General features: G+C 39.9%; 2 protein-coding genes across 5 annotated transcripts in view; one reads left to right on the plus strand and one right to left on the minus strand.

The window, feature by feature from the left end:
* LOC138958834 (WD repeat-containing protein 90-like) overlaps window positions 1-16,682 on the minus strand; it is a 50,194-nt gene extending 33,512 nt beyond the window's left edge. For both annotated transcript variants that reach the window (XM_070330138.1, XM_070330136.1), the window contains exons 1-20: window positions 16,552-16,682; window positions 13,659-14,060; window positions 12,785-12,955; window positions 12,495-12,615; window positions 12,246-12,322; window positions 11,781-11,890; window positions 11,245-11,388; window positions 10,359-10,427; window positions 9,731-9,799; window positions 9,227-9,337; window positions 8,681-8,826; window positions 8,296-8,353; window positions 7,990-8,108; window positions 7,402-7,563; window positions 6,110-6,237; window positions 5,688-5,804; window positions 5,329-5,399; window positions 2,066-2,370; window positions 1,232-1,493; window positions 679-843 (exon numbers count right to left, since the gene is read on the minus strand). In XM_070330138.1, coding sequence (XP_070186239.1) covers window positions 679-843; window positions 1,232-1,493; window positions 2,066-2,370; window positions 5,329-5,399; window positions 5,688-5,804; window positions 6,110-6,237; window positions 7,402-7,563; window positions 7,990-8,108; window positions 8,296-8,353; window positions 8,681-8,826; window positions 9,227-9,337; window positions 9,731-9,799; window positions 10,359-10,427; window positions 11,245-11,388; window positions 11,781-11,890; window positions 12,246-12,322; window positions 12,495-12,615; window positions 12,785-12,955; window positions 13,659-14,060; window positions 16,552-16,561 — 2,817 coding nt within the window. In that variant the 5' untranslated portion in view covers window positions 16,562-16,682. The remainder of the gene's footprint in view (window positions 1-678; window positions 844-1,231; window positions 1,494-2,065; window positions 2,371-5,328; window positions 5,400-5,687; window positions 5,805-6,109; window positions 6,238-7,401; window positions 7,564-7,989; window positions 8,109-8,295; window positions 8,354-8,680; window positions 8,827-9,226; window positions 9,338-9,730; window positions 9,800-10,358; window positions 10,428-11,244; window positions 11,389-11,780; window positions 11,891-12,245; window positions 12,323-12,494; window positions 12,616-12,784; window positions 12,956-13,658; window positions 14,061-16,551) is intronic.
* A 51-nt stretch (window positions 16,683-16,733) lies between these two features.
* LOC138958835 (MICAL-like protein 2) overlaps window positions 16,734-19,643 on the plus strand; it is a 53,822-nt gene continuing 50,912 nt past the window's right edge. For all 3 annotated transcript variants that reach the window (XR_011453524.1, XM_070330139.1, XM_070330140.1), the window contains exon 1: window positions 16,734-16,816. The gene's annotated coding sequence lies outside the window, so the exon portion shown is untranslated. The remainder of the gene's footprint in view (window positions 16,817-19,643) is intronic.

Consider the following 19,643-nt stretch of genomic DNA (forward strand, 5'->3'; position numbering starts at 1 on the left):
GATAACGTTTGTAAAAGGCTACAGATGTAAATACTTTGATGTAAAGAATAATCCTACAAAGTTTCAATCACATCCGATGAACTTTGTCAAAGATATAAAATGTCTAATTTTTCCTTTGACGCTGACCTGTGACCTTGAAAAAGGTCAAAGGTCAACGAAACCATCGTTAAAGTGTAGAGGTCATTGGAGGTCACGACTAAACAAAATATGAGCCCGATCGCTTTGATAGTTTCCGAGAAAAGTCCAACGTTAAGGTGGTGTCTACGGACGGCCGGCCTGCCGGACAGACTAACACTGACCGATTACATAGAGTCACTTTTTCTCAAGTGACTCAAAAAAATAGCAAGATCCTGCAATCTCGGTATTTTACAAATTATTTTGAAAATGACAAATATCTGCCGACAGACAAATTTTATAAATAAGGTTTGTATGGGTTGTGAAAAAGAGTGAAAACCCTTGCTTTTTCTAAGACCAACATCTACATGTGTTTCCTGTCCACGTGCCCCCCCCCCCCCCCCCCCACCCCCATTGACTAGCCTATCATGTCACATGGAAAATACATTTGATCTTGTGACATCACAACCCATACAAAACCGACAGTTATTTCCAAACATTGTCTATTGGTGGAAAAAATCTCATGCATGAGTGCAAAGTGTTCCTTTTAAAAGGACCACCTACCTCGGCCACCATTCTGCCGGAAAGGTCCAGCTTGACCAGTCTGTTGTTGGTGGTAGTGACCAGCAGGTGACCCACATTCTCAGGGGTGAAGGTCACCTTGACTGCAGTGTCAATTGACTCTTTGGGGTCACCAGGGTTCAGGTTTGTCAAATCCACTCGCATCAGCTACAACAAGAAAAAGATCAGTATTTGCAGAACTGAGCATATCACTGAAATTAGTGTATTTGGGTAGAGTAATGCCCTCTTTCAAGTCATTTCACATTAAGTTTCACCAAGCTTTGATTCCATGAGCCTTTGTAAAACAAATTCTTTACTTCATATGATGCAAGGCAAGTAAGGCTATGTCAAATTCAACTGGCTTAACATTCAGCATTACAAAAATGTTGTAAGCTTAATTCTTCATTCCCTTGCACAACCATCCCTCTCTGCCTTCCCTTTTTATTAAAAATAAAAACAACCCGACTCCCTTTTATTAAAAATAAAAACAATCACGACTTGCTGTTAATCGCATCTTCAAACACATTCAATGTGAAGCTTTTGTTCAATATCTGACCTCACTCATGTGTCGAGCATCCACAACAGTAACGGTGAAATCTGACGGTCCGACGAACGCCAGCTTGCGTCCACAAGAAGAGACGGCCAGTGCGTCAGGTGCAAAACGTGTTCCTCTGGCCACTGTGCTGGGAAGGACACGGAGCACTGAGTACCTCACATCACTGGCTGAGTATCCCACCAGAAAGCCGAGGGAACATGAGCTGTACAGGTATTCCCCATCTGGTGAGTAAGCGACGCCGGTCACTGCTCCCCTGTGGTTTCTGCAGACACACACGGACAAACACAACTTGAAACAAAGTTGAAAATCATAACAGGTAAAAGGATATGAAACTACAAGAACTTGAAACATAGTTAATAGCCTTTGGCACAGTAGGCAAATCTGTCGATATGTCATAAAACATCCACAAAGAAATAAAAATAGTTTTAGTTCTGTGTGATGATGTACCTGAGATGTGAGAAAAATTTACATGTATAATTATAAGCAAATTCAAAACAAAATTTTTTTTGTTTAGCATTGTTTGTTCTTGTATATATACTGCTAAAACTACATAATGAAAATCAAAACTTTCTTCAAGGTATCACAAAAGCTACACACAATGTACTGGCTGACTTTGTCCTTTTTTCAGTGGAGCCTCCGAAGAAATAGAGTACTGTTCAATGAATCTGATCCAAAAATAATGTATCTGGGGACAAAAATTAAAATGGAGTTAAAGCATAGTAGTGGCCTTCCGGATGGTAGCCTTTCTCATTACTGTAGCAAACGAAGTAGGCAACTTGTTCTTCTCCCAATTAGAGACAAACAACAAAACCGTCAATACCGCCCATAACTCACGTGTGCTCAGCCAGAAGACAAGTGGACACAACGTTGAAGACGCGCACAGCTCCGCTCTCAAAACCGCAGACGAAGACCTGTTGACTAGGGTGATAGCAGATGGTGGTGGGGCACTCCTGTGGAGCGCTGAAATCGTACAACTGCTGCAGCGTCTCAGCATCCCAGACACGGATGGTTTGGTCGCTGGACACGGTGGCTATGTGTTTCCTGCAGGGGTCTAGGGCGATGCTCAGAATGCGCTTTGTGTGCGATCGCATGATCGTCGTGTAGTCTCTGGTTGCTACGTCCAGAACTCCAAGGTTGCCCTGAGTGTGGAGTAATTGTTTAATTGGAATTTGAAAAGAGACTCAATTCGAAACACTTATTTTGCAAGCAAATTGCCACACGATCTTGAGATAAGTTTCATATGTGTCTGTCTGTCTGTCTGTCTATCTACTTCAAAGACCGTTGGGTCCACATACAAGTAAATATAACGTTTTGTTTTGTCTATGATAAACACATGGGTGAAACCTAGGAAAATCAAATTGACTGAAATTTTTTTGAGGCAGGGGTCCAGGAGCCGCTTAGGCCCTGGCGGGGTACGGGGCAGGGCCCCGTTAGGGGGTCCAGGGGGGCAATGCCCCCCGGCCGAAAACGAATTTTTGCATTATTCATTGTGATTTTGTGGCCTTTCCTGGCAAAAAAATACACTATCATGCAGGTCAAAAAAATACCTTCAGATTCTAATGATATGGTAACAAGAAGAGCAAACGCTCGATCGAGTCACTTTCGCAGTTCTGAATATTATATGAGGCATCAGATGGACAGGAAGAAATTGCTATTCACAACACAATGAGTCACGTTCACATAAAATTTGAGCCCGGTCACTTTTATAGTTTCCGAGAAAAGCCCAACGTTAAGTTGTGTGTTGCCGAACAGAAAAGGCTAGTTATCTCCCTTGTTTTTCTGATAACGTTCGTAAAAGGCTACAGATGTAAATACTTTGATGTAAAGAATAATCCTACAAAGTTTCAATCACATCCGATGAACTTTGTGAAAGATATAAAATGTCTAATTTTTCCTTTGACGCTGACCTGTGACCTTGAAAAAGGTCAAAGGTCAACGAAACCATCGTTAAAGTGTAGAGGTCATTGGAGGTCACGACTAAACAAAATATGAGCCCGATCGCTTTGATAGTTTCCGAGAAAAGTCCAACGTTAAGGTGGTGTCTACGGACGGCCGGCCGGACGGCCGGCCGGACAGACTAACACTGACCGATTATATAGAGTCACTTTTTCTCAAGTGACTCAAAAAGGGTAAACAAAATCAAAACAATTCACAGAAGTAATCATTTTTGTGTGTATCCTTTCACACTTGCATCTTCCAACACAACGACACAATTGGTAACAATTAACATTGACAACAGCCATACTACATGAAATAGAAAGTGAACAACTGAACAACTGAAATAAAAGTTTGAAATATTTAATTATAAGAAGCAAACATTGCCAGACAGGCATTGAAATAAATGATGAAACAGAATGTCACACATGCAAACAGCATGATGTAGCACTGCACAAAGTAGCAACAAAGCAGTAGCATCTCTTATACAGTGGAACCCCTCTCTAAGACCCCCCTCTCTAAGGACTACCCCGCCACAACGACCCCTTTTTTTTTAACCGATGTGTTTCCTTATATAGTTGTCACCAGTGTAGCGACCACCCCGCTCTAACGTCTAAGGACCGACCTAACAGCTTGTGCATCGACTTTGTCAGACAAAGCCAAGACTCTCAGTGAGCGTAACGCATCACTGACAAACTGGTTATAACCAGTTATAACCGTCTCTTTTAAGCAAAGGCACTAAACCGCTGAGAGGTGTGATGGTTGGGTGGGCTGAGTAAACATCACAAACCAATCATCGAGATCATGTTTATAGACACTGACCTTCTTCCCAGGGGTCATTGACCCAGTTTTAGCTACGAGAGGTGGTTCCCCTTTCATATCTGACAGAGGAAACACTTCCTGCACCCGGGTCAGTGACCGAGTTTAACATATGGGGAGTTTAACCTATGGCGCGGTCTCTTTGATGTCTTGAGAGGAAACTTGGCCAGGGTACTGAGATCTGAGGGTAGTACATGCACCAGAACTGGTGGACACCATCGACAATGTCAAACATGAAATCGAAGCAGTTTGCTTGAGGAAACGGTCGTCAGCAACTCAAACTTCTCTGTTTTCTATTTTTAAGAAAATCTGAGGTGACTTTCTTTGTGGCCCCCTGACCCTCTGTAAGGACCCCCCTCCATAAGGACCGATTTTTGTCAACATTTTCAAGGTCACTAGAGAGGGGTTCCACAGTAGTGCAAAGTTCTCAAGGAAAAGCACTTGAGTTTCAAGCACCAAACTTATCACACACAGTTTTAGTTTCATGAACTCCAACCAGTCCCATCGCCATTTGTTGGCTAGACCAGCATCAATGAGATCTGTCCTTGCGTTTTCCGTCAAAACCGGCATCTTTGTCGCAGAAATCGTGTCACCACTTTGTAATGCCTGCCAAAACGCGAGAGAACTTTTATTTTTATCGTGATGCAGAGCGAATCCGAAAGCGAAGAAACCTCACCTACGAGGTTTACCGCGAGCACGGGCAAAAGCGCTTCCGTTTCCGGGCAAACTGCAACCGGTTCACTGTAGCAGTTCAAAAACGCGTTCCGCAAGTAGTTTCGGGTTTTTTTCTCAATTGTTTTTTTCAAAATTGCGGATTGACGGAATTTCCGTCAGACTTATTTTCAGATTGACGGATTTCAGTCAATTGACGGGCTAGTTTCACCCATGTAAACATTCCAATTAACTACCATTCTTGTTTTTTGATTCTAAAAAAAAAAAAAAGGTCCTTACAGACAGGTGGTCATTAGGGAAAGGTAAATAATACAGGAAAGAACTTAGTCAAGGATTCTTTGGGGTGGTCGTAATGGGCAGGTGGTCGTTATGGAAAGGTAAATAATACAGGAAAGAACTTCGTCAAGGATTCTTTGGGGTGGTCGTAATGGGCAGGTGGTCGTTATGGAAAGGTAAATAATACAGGAAAGAACTTCGTCAAGGATTCTTTGGGGTGGTCGTAATCGGCAGCTGGTTGTTATCAAGAAATGGTCGCCAGAGCAGGTTTGACTGTATTCAAAATTAGTGCTGTAAATCTGTACGGCAGTGGCATTCACCTAGAATTGAATGAAGTAAAGTTCACACAATTTCAAAACTAACTACTGCTCTATACATGGCTCAGACAAACTTACTGCTGAGGTGCCAGCCAAAATCTTCATCCCGTCAGATGACAAGCTGACTGCAGTCACTGCTCCTTCGTGTTCTGAAATCAAAAACATCCACTAAAATGCGAGGAAAGACAAAACAGAATCCAATAAAATAAATAAATAAAATGTTTAATAAAATACTATATATAAAAAGAAGTTCATATCAACACTGGGACAGCTTTATCAAACCACCTACAACAAAAACCCTCAAACAAAAATGTCTGTTATCACAAAAATATCTCTTCAGATCATCAAGCATTCGCGACCGCTATGTCCAAGTGCTTAGGTTTCTGCGTAGATTCCGCAGCACAGAGGTTTCAGCTGAACTAATTCCCTTTTCTCACCTGCCTCCAGGTAGACATGAGCAAAGTCCAGCGGCCACAGACGCAGAAAACCGTCCTCTGACCCCGTGACACAGAACGTCTCGTTCATACTGAGACTGGTGATGCCCAGTCCTGAGCCTGCGAAGAAAGCAACAGAAATGATTTATTGTTACAGCAGAACAGGCCACAGAAAATAGATTTTCAAACCATATACAGTGCAAATCCCCCTTTAAAACCTCCCAAAATGTGAAGAAATAAAACAGGTCTTACAAGTGTGGGGGTCTTAAAATGAAGCTAGATCCAGACATCATGAACAACAAAATCTGAAACAAGGACGATCAGAAAAGGGGTTCCAGTCTGTACTGAATAAAGCACTGAGATCAATATAATGAGCAAAGTAGACTTTTTAAATCATAGGCATGTGCAAATCGTGAGAAACTTACCAGAACGCCCTTTATTCTTGTCTCCGTTCTTGGTACCAGTAGAGATGGGCAGCAGGCGACGAACGTGACGAACGTTCACTTTCTGGTAGTCTAGTTCAAACATGTGACCAGAGCGACTGCAAACATACCTGAGACAAAATATCAAAATGTATCAAATCTGCTATTACATGTAGCTGAGGCATTCCAGTCTCATGAAACTGCCATCCATGTAAGTAACTGTGAGTAGGCAGATGACCTATTTCACACCTCTTTACAATTAGCTAAGGAAACATAAGTGTTGGAGCTTTCACCCCCTCACCCTTAGCAGACTAATCCAGATGATATTCCATGAAGACAATGATTAATTGGTTCTCACAAGGAAAGCTGCTGCCAGGAAACCTTCATACAATAGAATGGAACACACACAGAGACACACAAACAGACGCACACACACACTCTCTCTTTACTAAAATGAACAAAGTAATTAAGACATTGAAGCTGTGGTGTAATGCGTGCATGTGACTTGTGAGTGAATGTGCTGAATGATAAGTTTGCTTGTTGACTGGTTGTTTTTAAACCTTCTAGAGGATCATATGTATCTGGTTGTTGTTTATAAAATGTTAACTATTAATGCCTGTATTGTATGATGAATTGAATTCGATGTTTTAATGTGTATTGGGTTTAAAAGTCCTAATGTAGTATTATAATAAAGTATGCCTGTTGTTAGTTGTTTAATTTGTTGTCCCACAGTCTGTGTTACATCTTCGTTCTGTTTTAGATCTGTACGCTTTTATGTAAGTTCTGTTTTATTGTCAGACTTTTTATGGGTAACTATGTGTCTATTACTTATCTTACGGGTTTTTTTTAATCTTTTCAAAAACAATTTTTCTAGATTGTCTTATATAAGTGGTCGTTGTCTATGAAATGTAAGTTATTAATGCTTGTATTTTTATTTCTTACGAGGAAACATTTTATGTATGTAAAATGTTGAATTTTAATGTCCAATGTAAAGCGCCATGAGACTGCCATTTGGCGGTGAACAGCGCTATAAAAGAATGTTTTATTATCATTATTATTATTATTTCTGTCTTTCTCTCTTTCCCTCCTTCCCCCGCTCTGTATCAATTTGCAGGGAATATTGCATGTATTTATTTGTCTAAGGACAGGTTATTAGACAAGGCATTGTGCCTTAAATCTTCATCCTTATAAAATACAGTTCATTGGGTTTTTTGTTCGTTTTCTCTCTCTCTCTCACACATACACACACACAAACACACACACACACACACACACACACAAGCCAGAAGACTTACAAGATCACAGTTTCAATGGCCTTAACGGCGTGACCTGCAGATGCAAAGCAGAGGTCGGTGAAGTCCATGGAGTGATGGTCTCCCATGTTGACCGGTGCAGACCGCAGGGTGCCGTCCTTCAACCGCCAGAATCGAATGTTGTCTCGTCCGCATGACACCATTCTGACAATAAGGACACGTTAAATTTAAATAATTCTATAGAATAGCCCAAACTGATTCAACCTGTTGTAAACTATTGTAATGGTACAAAATTGCTGCCAGTCCAACTGGTACTGGGATAAGAGGGCAAGTCTAAATCACCTAAAAGTGGGGAGGGTCTGAGCGAATACTTTCAAAGATGAAAATGTCTGACATATCTATTTTTTGGTATTCAAAGACTGGTTCCTAGATACCTGACTCAATTTTTTTAGGAGACACTCGTTGAGTTGATATCAGGGCAGCTGTCTTTCTAGTGTGACCACAAAAGTATGAATAATCAATAAAAAAAAAAAACTGAAACTACAGCCTCGAAAAAAAATTGCCTATCACGTGAGGATTTCCACACCCATCCAACATCTGTTGTATTTCTTAAAACTCAGATTTTCTCACCTTTGGTCATCAAACGGAACGATGATCATGCGTGAAATGTCCACATCAGTGTGTGCTTTGGCCAGCACTGTCACTTCACGTTTCTTCAGAACATGAATGGTATTCCAAATCACCACCATCTGAAGAAGATAGCAAAACAGCTGTTTCGTTAGAAAACAAGCCCGCACACTTTTATCAAAATGCTACAGAGTGTAACTGGTAATCCTCAGAGAAACACAAGCTTACAAAAGCTTGAGATGACCGTGGTTTTTAAGACACATAAATAAATCATCCATACTTCTTGATCACTGAATAAAAAGAACTCACATTTTTCCCATGTCTGTCTTTGCCCGCTCCACACAGCACGTTCCCATTTTGAGCAAAACTGCAATGCAACAAAGGAAAACCAGATATCAACATGCACACTACAAAAAGAAAGAAAGCAGTAGCTTAATTCTCAATTCATTTTTCACCTCATGTCTTTTTATTTTCATGGTGGAGAATCAAATTGTTCTTTTGAGCCTTTAAACAAGTACATGTACAAGGAGAGCAAACTTCAGGCTCTTTTATATCCAAGGACTAACACTAAAACTGAAAAGTACCATGTTTCATACTTAAACTATAAGAGCATGTAAAATAAAATTATAATATTTTGTTTAAAGCATCCCAAAACAAAACACCCAACAAAAAACAAGATGCAAAAGCTGTCTACCTGAGGGAGAAGAGGGAATGTGCATGAACTTTACACATGGAGAGACACTCGCCGGTCTGGAACTTCCACAGTCTGACCACACTCATCAGACCCGTTTGACCAGAGGCCAGCACCGTACTGCTGCCGTTCTGAGACAGGCACGACACCTGCAGGGCAAAACACACAGACAGGTGATAAACGTTCATAAACACACTCTGTCAGATTGGCACACAAACTCGTTATCTTGATGGCATGCCCAAAGAATATCTTGTGTGATTGTGTGTGTGTGTGTTTGTGTGTGTGTGTGTGTGTGTGTGTGTGTGTGTGTGTGTGTGTGTGTGTGTGTGTGTGTGTGTGTTTGTTTATGTGAGCTACCCTGTCCATCTGCACACACGCCTGTTCAAGGCAAATACATTAAGTAAGCTCCTGAAAATATATACATGAAATGACAGCAACAACACTGAAATATAAACGAAAGCAAGATGCTGAAAAGGCCTGTAAATAAAAAATACTTCCTGTATTTGAAAACCGACATGCAGCAACATTTAGTGTGTTTTTCCATCTTACCTTGTCAGTGTGACCGATGAAGAACCGTTGATGTCCATTGCTGACCCGCATGACCACCACTACAGCATGGCATGGATACACAACACTGGACTGGTCACCACTCCACAATGCCTGCAAGCAGTTGGGGACACAAGACAAAAATTGTGTTGGTACCCAAAATCAGGTGAGAGTTGTATATTGATTGTGACTTACATTCCTCACTTTGCACATACATACTGTTTTTTGATTACAGTCTAGTCCCTCGATTTATGGGAATGAGAGCATTAAGTAAGCGCATACATACACACAAAAGCACACACTGTCAACGCAATAACAACGGTATGCAATCACACCCAGGCATATATACACTCACAAACCTGTAACCAAATAACAGCTTTCAACCCCAAAAAACTTTTTCGAAAGACCGACAGTTTCCAAAATAATTCACTCTGACCTGCAATAAACATTTTTCAAAGCTACTAAACATTTCTAAAAAGAGAAGGATAGTTTTAAAAGAAAACTTACATCTCTGAAAGTCGCCCCTCCAAATCCAACAATCCGCTTGAGCTTCATGATGGGATCTGGTTCCAAGGTCTGAAAGCAATAACATCAGTTACAAACTAGGTTCCCTAAAATATTCACTAAATTGGGTCTCTTCCAACTTGAGAATCTCAATTAAGAGCGCTATCTTTTCAACTTGAGCCATGGTATTCATAACGCCTGAATGCTGAGCGCCATTTGAACATTCATACTGACTTTCCCTTTCCCACTACACATGAAAATTATTAACATATTCTCAGAACAAAATATAGTTGTGGAAAACAGCTTAGGAAATAAATATCAACAAATTTGTCAGGATCCGGGGGGCTGCCAAGACCGGAAACAATGTTAAGCAATTTTAAAAGGAATATCTTTTGGCAGCTACGTACAACACTAAAAACAATATTTCTGAAAGATTGCTCCTCAATTATTCTTTTACAAGGATATTTTTCTCTCAAGCCCAATATTCTCTCTCTGTAAGGCAGTATCTTTCCTTGGAAAAATACAGAGCTGATCAGAGTTCTGACAAGAACATGATATACAGTGGTTGTAGACTTACTAACAGGTTTGTAGCCTGTAGTATATAAAACCTCTATCCAGGTTGTACTCTTACCTTGTGACTTTTGATCTGTTGGGAGGGCAAGTACACAGGTGCTGTCAGTGTCACTTTTTCCTTCATCACCTGCAAAGTAAGTGCCATGGTTGAAATTATGGTAACAGGTCTTCCACCTCTCTTGTCAACACTACACTGAAAATCTACTCAAGCCACATGAATTGTGTGTTTTTCCTGCTACATGTACACAGTTCACAATGAATCCAATTTAAAATGTTGCCCATTCACAGCTAAAAAATCAGTCCCTTGGCAAAACTGTGTCCCTCAGGCCAGGCCAAGAACAGTAACAGCAGTATCAAATAATAAGGTGTTATTTGAATACCTCATATTATTAATTTTTTTTAAAAATAATAAGGTATGTACAGTAGAACCTCCTGGAGACCATCTCTCCATAATGACCATCTGCCCATCCCAAAGAAGTTTATTTATATATAATTCACCTTTCCATAGCGACAACCTGTCTGTAACGATCATTTTTTGTCAGTCCCTTGGGTGGTCCGCATAGACAGGTTCAACTGTTTTATTCTTAACATGTACCTCTTTTCATTGTATTTAAGATACTTTCATAGCGATTTTATCCAAAGCGATTGTTGTAAAAATAGAACAGAAACCATAAAATAATGACAGCCCTGATTAATATCACCCACTCTACAAGTGTGCCATGCTGACCAGCTCGCTTAAAGAATTGCAAGGTCAAACTCAAAGTACAGAAGAATCATGTAAAATGGTGTCAGTTATTTTATGTTAGTTTGACACCATTTCTCTTCGTTTGAGTAAATACATCGCTCTCCATGGGCCAAGAATGTTTGTGAAAACATTTCAACAGATTAGAGGCGTCCATTACTGATTTACTCACATGGGGTTTGCTGGTTTTGACCATACTGACCTTGCACTTGCAGTGTAGTTCATTGTCAGTATCATTCATGTCCAGGTCTGCATGTGGGTAGATGTGAACGTTGGACTGGTTATTTGTAAAATCCCTCATTTCCAGTTCTGGAATCTCCTGGGCGACAGTCTGTTTATTGACAGGCTAGACCAAAAGAAAAAAAAAATCGGGTTTAAAAACTCTGTAGAATCTAAAAGTCTGTGAGAATTATCTGAAAGTTAATATGGGTATTCATTTCTGCTTCATTTTCACTGAAATAAATACCCAGCGCCTTCTGTGTGTACCCAAAATAAAACATATGTTGATTACAACCATGCTTATTTGATGAATGCCCTTTGGTGGCTTTCATATGATTCAACCATTTTTTTGCATCAAAAGAATGTCCACTACCAAACTTGTTTTTCAGAATTCTCTCTTCTAAAGTAAATTAGAAACTCCTTATGATTTGCACTCATACACACCCCTACGCACACATGCATTAAAGCTCACATTCTATGCGGGTAATTCACACCTTTGAAGTGTACAAACCTTGTTACCTTTTTGGGAGTAGTGAGTTTATGAATCATGGACACCCTCTCAGACACACATCTGCTGATGTTCTTGGTCTGTGCTGTGATTCTGCAGGGTTTTTCCTCAGCATCTTCTTCTGCACAGTCAATAAGATTAAGAATGATGTAAATAGTAACAACAGTTTATGAAATGTTGCACCTTTTCAAGGACAGCACAAAAATGAACAAAGGACAAATTTTAATGTCTGCTGGTCAGTTATCCTCGCCAAAGAACCCAAGTCAATAAGACAACTACAATTAAAGGCTACTTACGTCTGGTCCCTTCATACAACAGGTGTCAAAGTACCCAAACAGACACACACACACCAAAATCTGTCATGTTATTTATCTTAAATAATCTGCCCTAGTCTGTTTGAAGACATTATCCAGTCACCATTTTTAAGTGTGTCTAACAGTTTTAATTTTTCTTTTCAAAAGGAAAACATGTCTTACCTTGGTAGAATCTGTTTGAATCATCAACTGCAAACTGTATCGAGTCAAAAGGCTTCTTTTCTCCCTCAGGAGGAAATCTGTTCAGTCATAAAAAAATAATATATTAAATAAAAAAAAACAAGAAAAACATTCAAAACAAGAACAAAATAACAACAATGAAGAAAACCGTTTAATTTGGAAAAGATTTAAAAACTATAAACAATTCAAAATGTATTGAAGAAAGTTAGAGCTAACTTAATTCAAACCCACCTGATGAGGTCATAGAGGTCATCCCACTGGTCTCCTTTTGGAACAGGAAACCCAAACTCTCGAGGAAAAGGGCACACGTGTCGACCACCTCCCATTCGTTTCGCTTCTGCCATTGAGATTCCTGGAAATAAAAAAATAGACCTCACAGTCACTGCAAACACACACAACTTTACCAACATAAAGAGCAACAACTAGTTGAACGTGAGTGACTGCCCAAAAAGGCAACATTAAAAGCTCAGGTTTAAACAATTCCAAAAGAGAGTACTTAATTGTTTAATAGAAACACATACCTGGATCATAGAGTACGTCACTGGTGAAAACATTCTTGACCAGCATGTTTGCACACAGCCTCATGCTCTTGACATAAGCATATCTGCGGTTGAGATAGGTGGAAAGTATGTAGTTGAGGTCCAGACACAAAACAGTCCATCGGGTTGTACCTGGTGCAGGGCCAGAGTTTTCTGAAAGTGAAACCATCAACAGTTGATCTTAAAATGTGTTTTTTTAAATTCATAACAATAATGTTCAAAAAAATGTGTTCCCCCATCCTAAAAAATATGTGATACCTCTTTCAGATCAAAGCTGTGGGTATTCACAACTACTGCAAAAATGCAAGAGGTATGATGATCCACATGCAGCCTTTGAGTTGACTGCAAGCGAACATTGTAAGTGGCTGCACGCTTGCCTAAATCAAATGAACAGCATAGTGAACACAGTAATTAAAATAAGGAAGTCATTTGTTGATTTTTCTTTGCACTGTGACACTCACAAGTTTGTGACATGGCATCACTCGAGTAAGGGTATTCTATGTCAAAGTATGTGTTTATACCTCCCAGTCCCAGTCCTAGACAGAAAACTATTTTTACCCAATTTCTAGCATCACGAGTATACCTCCGATTTATTTTGATTTGAGGCACTGACTAGAATCACTTCAATCTCTGCTTATCTCAGTATCTGTGAAGTCATCAGCGCCAGTTTAAGTCAAGCCAGACAGGAGGCTGAACCCGGGGATCAAGGAGTCAAAATTGGGACACTGCAGAGTAATGCACTCTAGCTCCTGGGACATCAAGTCAACTCTAACCAGGCATTTGACAAACTACTGAGAATGCATAGCTAAACACACACTCACAAACACATTCATCACAGACAGACAACCACTGATACCTTTAACTCCAGCAGCAGCAGCATAGAAGGCCACTGAGCCCTTGGCAGGGTTGCACAGAAAAGGAAACTGCAGCCAGGTAGCTGTGGATTTGAACTCCTTGAAGAGGTTAGAGAAAGACAGGCGCACAACCAAACTGTCCTGAGTGGCCACATCCACATGCACCACAAAATACTTTGTGGGTACAGGGCAAAACAGAAGATAAAAGTATCGTCCGGTGAGTCCTAGTGATCCTGTGCGTGGAAGCTGAATATAATTTCCTGCCGGAATGTGACCCGTGATCTTGAACACTGTCGCTTTGACTGATTTGTCCATAACTGGAGTTACTTCCCCCTCTTTCGATGCCTTCTTCCATTGTGGTACGTTGAAGTGCTTGAACACATTCACATAAGGCTGCTGCCAAACTGAAAACAAGAGTGAGAAACTTAACTTAATAACTATCAAAGACAGCATAGGCCTATTTATAACATCAGTATAAAAAACCTAGCTGTGCTGTGTGTACAACAAGTTTTAATATCTTTGACTTTGAATTGGAATGCACGTGTGTGTGTGTGTGTACGTGTGACTGTGTGTTTGTGTTTTCATATCCAGCGTTCGCACACGTGCATGTCTCAGTGAATCGTTGTCTTTAATGTAATCTGCTAATAAGTCTGCCTACAGTTTCTTACGGATCACATTTTAAAATTACTTATGAGCGTTTCGAACAAAATGCACAAATAATGCCTAGTTATGTGCGTTCCACATCGGTTGCTATGGATAGCATGGGGCAAGCTAGGAAAAGATAACTCTCGCTGCAAACCACGCCCACTCAAAAATCCGGTCGGCGATTTGGCTCCGGACCCCAGGGTCAGGTTACGGCAAAGTACGTCGTTTTGAGTGGTTGGTTGTGGACAATACTGACCGGTACCACTAGCAGATACATAGGGCTAGAGGTGCATCGACATTTTTTTCGCCAGGTCGCGAGAATTCTATAAAATAAATGCAAGCGAACTTTTGTCATTTTTTTCTTTTTGCGATAGGGCGAGTGCACCACCGAAATTAGTTGATGAGAACGTAGTCGGGTGTTTCATCTTTCATTAGCAACTGAAAAAATAAGGGGAAAGTTCCGTAAAAGTTCCCATTTCAACGGAGGAAACGACCTACCCCCCTCTTCGACAAGTAGTTACGGAGAATGCCGAAGGCTTCCGAGCGAGAGTCACGTGACCCGAAGGTATAATTTTGGCGGTTGTCTGCTATTTTGTTGTTCCGACAATGTGGCACATCTGCGCTTTTCCGACGCTTCACACAGCAATTCTGCGTATGGATACTTTTTTCAGAAAGATGAAAGTCTAAATCGCCGAAACTGTTCTTTGGTAAGTACGGAATCCAACAAAAGAAATGGCTGACGACGATTCGAATGCATTGGCGAAACCGAAAGTGAGATGCCATCATCATCGTCATCAGTGGCGGGAGACAGCGAGTCGGATAGCGTGTTGAAATGATTAGGCTGATTCGTTCGCGCTGATATTTCTCAAACTGGCAAACGAAAGAAACTGTGCGGATGGAAGTTTATTTTGAATTGAAAGTGAAGCATGTTGACCAGTTGTGGTGGTGGTGGTGATAATGGGGGGGGGGGGGGGGGGGGGGGGGGGGGGGGGCAGTGTTGACTTTGACACGAACAGAGTATACAGTCATGTACGATATTGGATCAAGTTACAACTGTTTCTGTATGCCCTTCAAAGGATTTTTTTGGGTATGGTAATTTTATCACTTTGATATTTCATATCATTAAAATTACCCATTGTGTTGTATTGTAATTATTACAATGTATACAAATTACAAGTCAATTTCTTCTGTTAGGTCATAACTATATATGCATGAGTTTAAAGAGGAAAAAAAGTTAGAAAAACCACTGGCTGGTAACACAACTGAAAGCCCACAACACCGTCTTGCAAAAGTGTGGGGGGGTGGGGGGTGGGTGTGTGTGTGTAAGGCAGCAGCAGCTTGAGTGCATGAGGTAAGTAGTAAAAGGGATAAAAACCAACACAAATACAAAGACAGTATTGTAGTTGAAAAGGTAGTGATTGGACACAACAACAAATAACTGATCATAAATATATTTACATGTTATATCAAAATCAATATTTTAATTTTATCATGAATGGACCAGTCATTTTGGTCATGCAGCTTTTATTTCAGTTCAGCATGTTCATAATTATGCAGCAGTAGGGAGGTTGACATTGTAAGAAATTACCTTCGAGACAGTTTTTTTGTTTACCTAAGAATTTTTGGAACAAAGAAATGCATCAGACTCGGTATGTGCCTAATTTATTGGAAGATTAACAAGATCTTATTTTTCCATATTTGGAAGATAATCCTGATTCAGATGTGGAACAACCATCAACAAATAAGAAAACAATTAGCAGCAATGTCTGGACATAAGAGCCAGAAACAATAACTTTTGAAGGTTCACTCAGTACATCAAAATTCAGAATTTCAGGCAGATAAAAAGGTCCTGTTACACTTTTCTGTGTGACTTCCTACCCCGCAACCTGTTCTGTTGTATAGTATTTATGACAAGAAAGCCATTTAAATCAATTACAACAGGTTTTAGCTGAAATTGTGTGCAGGACAGGTTGTAAAGGGCGCCGGTCACTTTTTCAGCAGAATTTTTCAGCAGCCCTAAAATCGCAATTTTTAAAAAAAATCATAAAAAAATCAAATATGTACCGATCTTCAAAATTTAAACTGCTTTACAATTCTGATGGCTTGGAGAATGTAGTTACATAAAAAAAGTTTGAAAAAAATTCAAAGAAAAATATGGTTGCCCCATGCTACTATGGATTATTCTGCTATCTAAATTTCAAAACAACACCATCCCGATCACAAAAATCCGTAAAATCAGCGGATACTTACGATTTGACATACTTGCATATGAAAAGATCCGATCTTCAGACGCAAGAAGTTCGCGCAGGACAGTATCCGGAATGAGAGATGTAATGCGTCCAGACTTGTCAAGTGTATTTTGGGTTTGCCGCCATGTTGAAAGTGGCAAGATTTTGTCGACGTCATTTCCGTCAGAGATCTGTCAAGCGCGCGGCAAAGGGAGGAAATTCCTTCAAAAATTGCGACAGGTGACATACTGGCGACAATCGGAGGAGACCGAACAGTTTACACGAAGGTGAGATACGGTTTTCGTTGAAAATATCCCCGATGGTTAAGTTTTTCATACCTCTGTATGTGTCATAACTTTTTATTCACCTGAGAAATGTAGATCGTCAAGTCTTCTGCCGTCTGCTGCAGGCGGAAAACATCAAAGTCTGAGCCCAACAGCAACATTAGGTAGCTATAGCATTGACTTGAGGGGTGCTGACTGTATCGTACCGATCGCCCTCAAGTTAAACAAGGCGTTATCGGCAGAACCGTCTATTTTTTCAGCTTCTTTCCAGGCCAAAATTACCTGTAACTGTACTGATCGTGTCGATTTTTGAAGGCAAAATTTTTACCCGACGATTATACTCATAGATTCTGAGGCAGCAAGTGCAGTGCAGTATCAGTGCATGTGTGGTTGTCAATAATTGTTGCAAGTGGACATGACGACAGGTTTTACGCATACGGGCATATTTCTTCCGCAGATTTTGCTCGGCCAGCCGGTAAAATAAGGCTTATTCAGTTATTGACTGCCTTTTTATGTTTAGAGGGATTGGCATAATTTACATTTATTTGTTTCACATTAAAAAATATTTGTAGGCGTATCATACATGTGTCTTGTAAAACTAAAAGGCAAAGGCCATGTCTAACAAACTAATAAGCAAGTTGCATATAAACATATTAAGAGTTACAAGCTTTAATCAATAGGCCTCACACTCACAGGATATAATACCTGGTAAAAAGGCGCTCGCAGATCGCTTCCAAAGTTATACTTTATTATGGTATATAAGAATAAGATTCTGCTAATAAAATTTAATGCTGCCCAGCAGGAGATCTGCCTTCAGTTTACAAAAGCGAGTGTTTTGAAAGCTTCATTGAATGTTGTAAAATCTTAAATAGGCAAAGAAAGAAGAAGATTGGGTTTAGTTATTTCAACTGAGTTACTTCCCTTGTTTGTGTATGTGATGCTGGTTACTAGGCCACTGTGTTGTACCTGCTTCTGGACTACTTTTTGTTTCCAACACCAAACAGAAGCAGCGCCCTAAAGCCATATCACTCACTCTGATTACCACGTTTACGAGCAAATCATGCCGTGTGCGTTTAGATTGAGGTACAGTTGATTCTTCAGATTTATCAAATTTGTCAGAAATTCCCCACAAGTGGTCAAGTCAGCAATATCTCTTTAAAGGTAATGAAAAGAACTACTCAGTAGTTTGATAGCATTCTCACCCAAAAGTAGCCATTTTATTTTTAGGCAAAATTGAAGTGGGCAAACGTAACATTTGAGTTATAAAAATAAAGACAGACGACTGGTCTACAAAGTTTTGTTAAACGACTTTGTGGGCTTGATAGTGCTGTGTGTAGTCTGACACAGGTGTCAGGTGACGTTGATTATATAATTATAATATGGTCAAGGATTAGGTGTCCAACTTGTGTGACAAAGGCTCCAAATTCTCAACTTGATTTGAAAGCCATTATTCTATACTGTGCATTGTACATGTTTTGTTTTTCTCACTGCAAATGAAATTTACTTTCAGAAATGTTCACACTGACCAATTTAGGTATTTACAAGAACATAGACAAATACTTCCAGTGTTTGACCATACCTTCATATTAATGTTGAATGTTTGCATAGCAACTCTGACTGTCCAAGCTAATGTATCCATACATTTACAAATTACAACATGTTTGTGCTTGCATTAAAAGACATTTTATACCTGCAGCTAACAGATGTAGAACAGTGATAATGTTCCTTGTAGTCCTTATGCATTAATCTATTCTATTGAAGTTTAAAAAAGCTATTACATTGACATCTTACAAATCAATGTTTTTTGCCTTGATTTTGTAAGGTTTTTTTCTCTGTCGCTGAGCAGATGCACCAGCCTTGAGTTTAAATGGACATAAACTGTATACATGTATTGATCATGCACATGAATTTATGTGTAGTGCAGGTGATAATGCAGAATGAGCTTATTTTGAAGCATGCTTATTGTTTGCTGGGAATGTGGAATGTTATGTTGGTTTAAACAATGTTTTATTAAATCAAACATGATACAACAATACAACGATAAACAATAGGGACACGAACTCAAGCAAACGCTTATATTACGCGCCCTATGTAGTAGGAAAATAACGCAAATATGATGTTGGACAAGCATTACTTATCAATTGTTGAACTATCTACAAGAAGAGCATAATTAAAGTAAATCAGAAAGAATAAGAAAAAGCTAGCAGGAGGAAGAGGGGGGAGGATGGAGGAGGGAGGAGAAAACGGTAGGTACATATAAAAGATGAAGTTGGCAGCGCATACAAATAAGAATATACATAGTACATTACAAACCATAGTCATGTGGCAAGTAAGCAGTAGCTCGCTAAATATACATTTGAAAAATGCATTTAAAATAAGGTTTATTGGCATGAATATGGGTACTGAGTCAAATCAACAGAAACGACCAGATTCATAGATAAACGATTGGACACTTTCAAAAACAAGCTTGTTGGTGCAAAGAGAAAGGTTTTCGCTACCATTTAACAATATTTCAACATGTCTGTAATTAACAGGAAGTGCGTTTATTGTAGACAGGCGAGCATCTACGTACAAAGGACAATGTGTCAAATAATGGTCAGCTGTTTCGTTCGGGTAGCCGCAAGCGCACTGTGGGTTTCTCTGTAGGTGGCGTTTACACAGGTCAGAATTCAAATTACTCATGTTTAGGCGCATTCTGCAGTGGTGAATCTCTTCCAGTCTTTTACCACAGTAATAATAGGCAGGTACGTTATAATCAGGAGTAGATAAATAGCGTTTGAAATCGCTGATTGAGTTAGTTGTTTTGATGTTGTCTGGCAAGGTGTTCCAC

This window comes from Littorina saxatilis, linkage group LG2 (genome assembly GCF_037325665.1).
Source record: "Littorina saxatilis isolate snail1 linkage group LG2, US_GU_Lsax_2.0, whole genome shotgun sequence".
Taxonomy (NCBI): Eukaryota; Metazoa; Mollusca; class Gastropoda; order Littorinimorpha; family Littorinidae; genus Littorina; species Littorina saxatilis.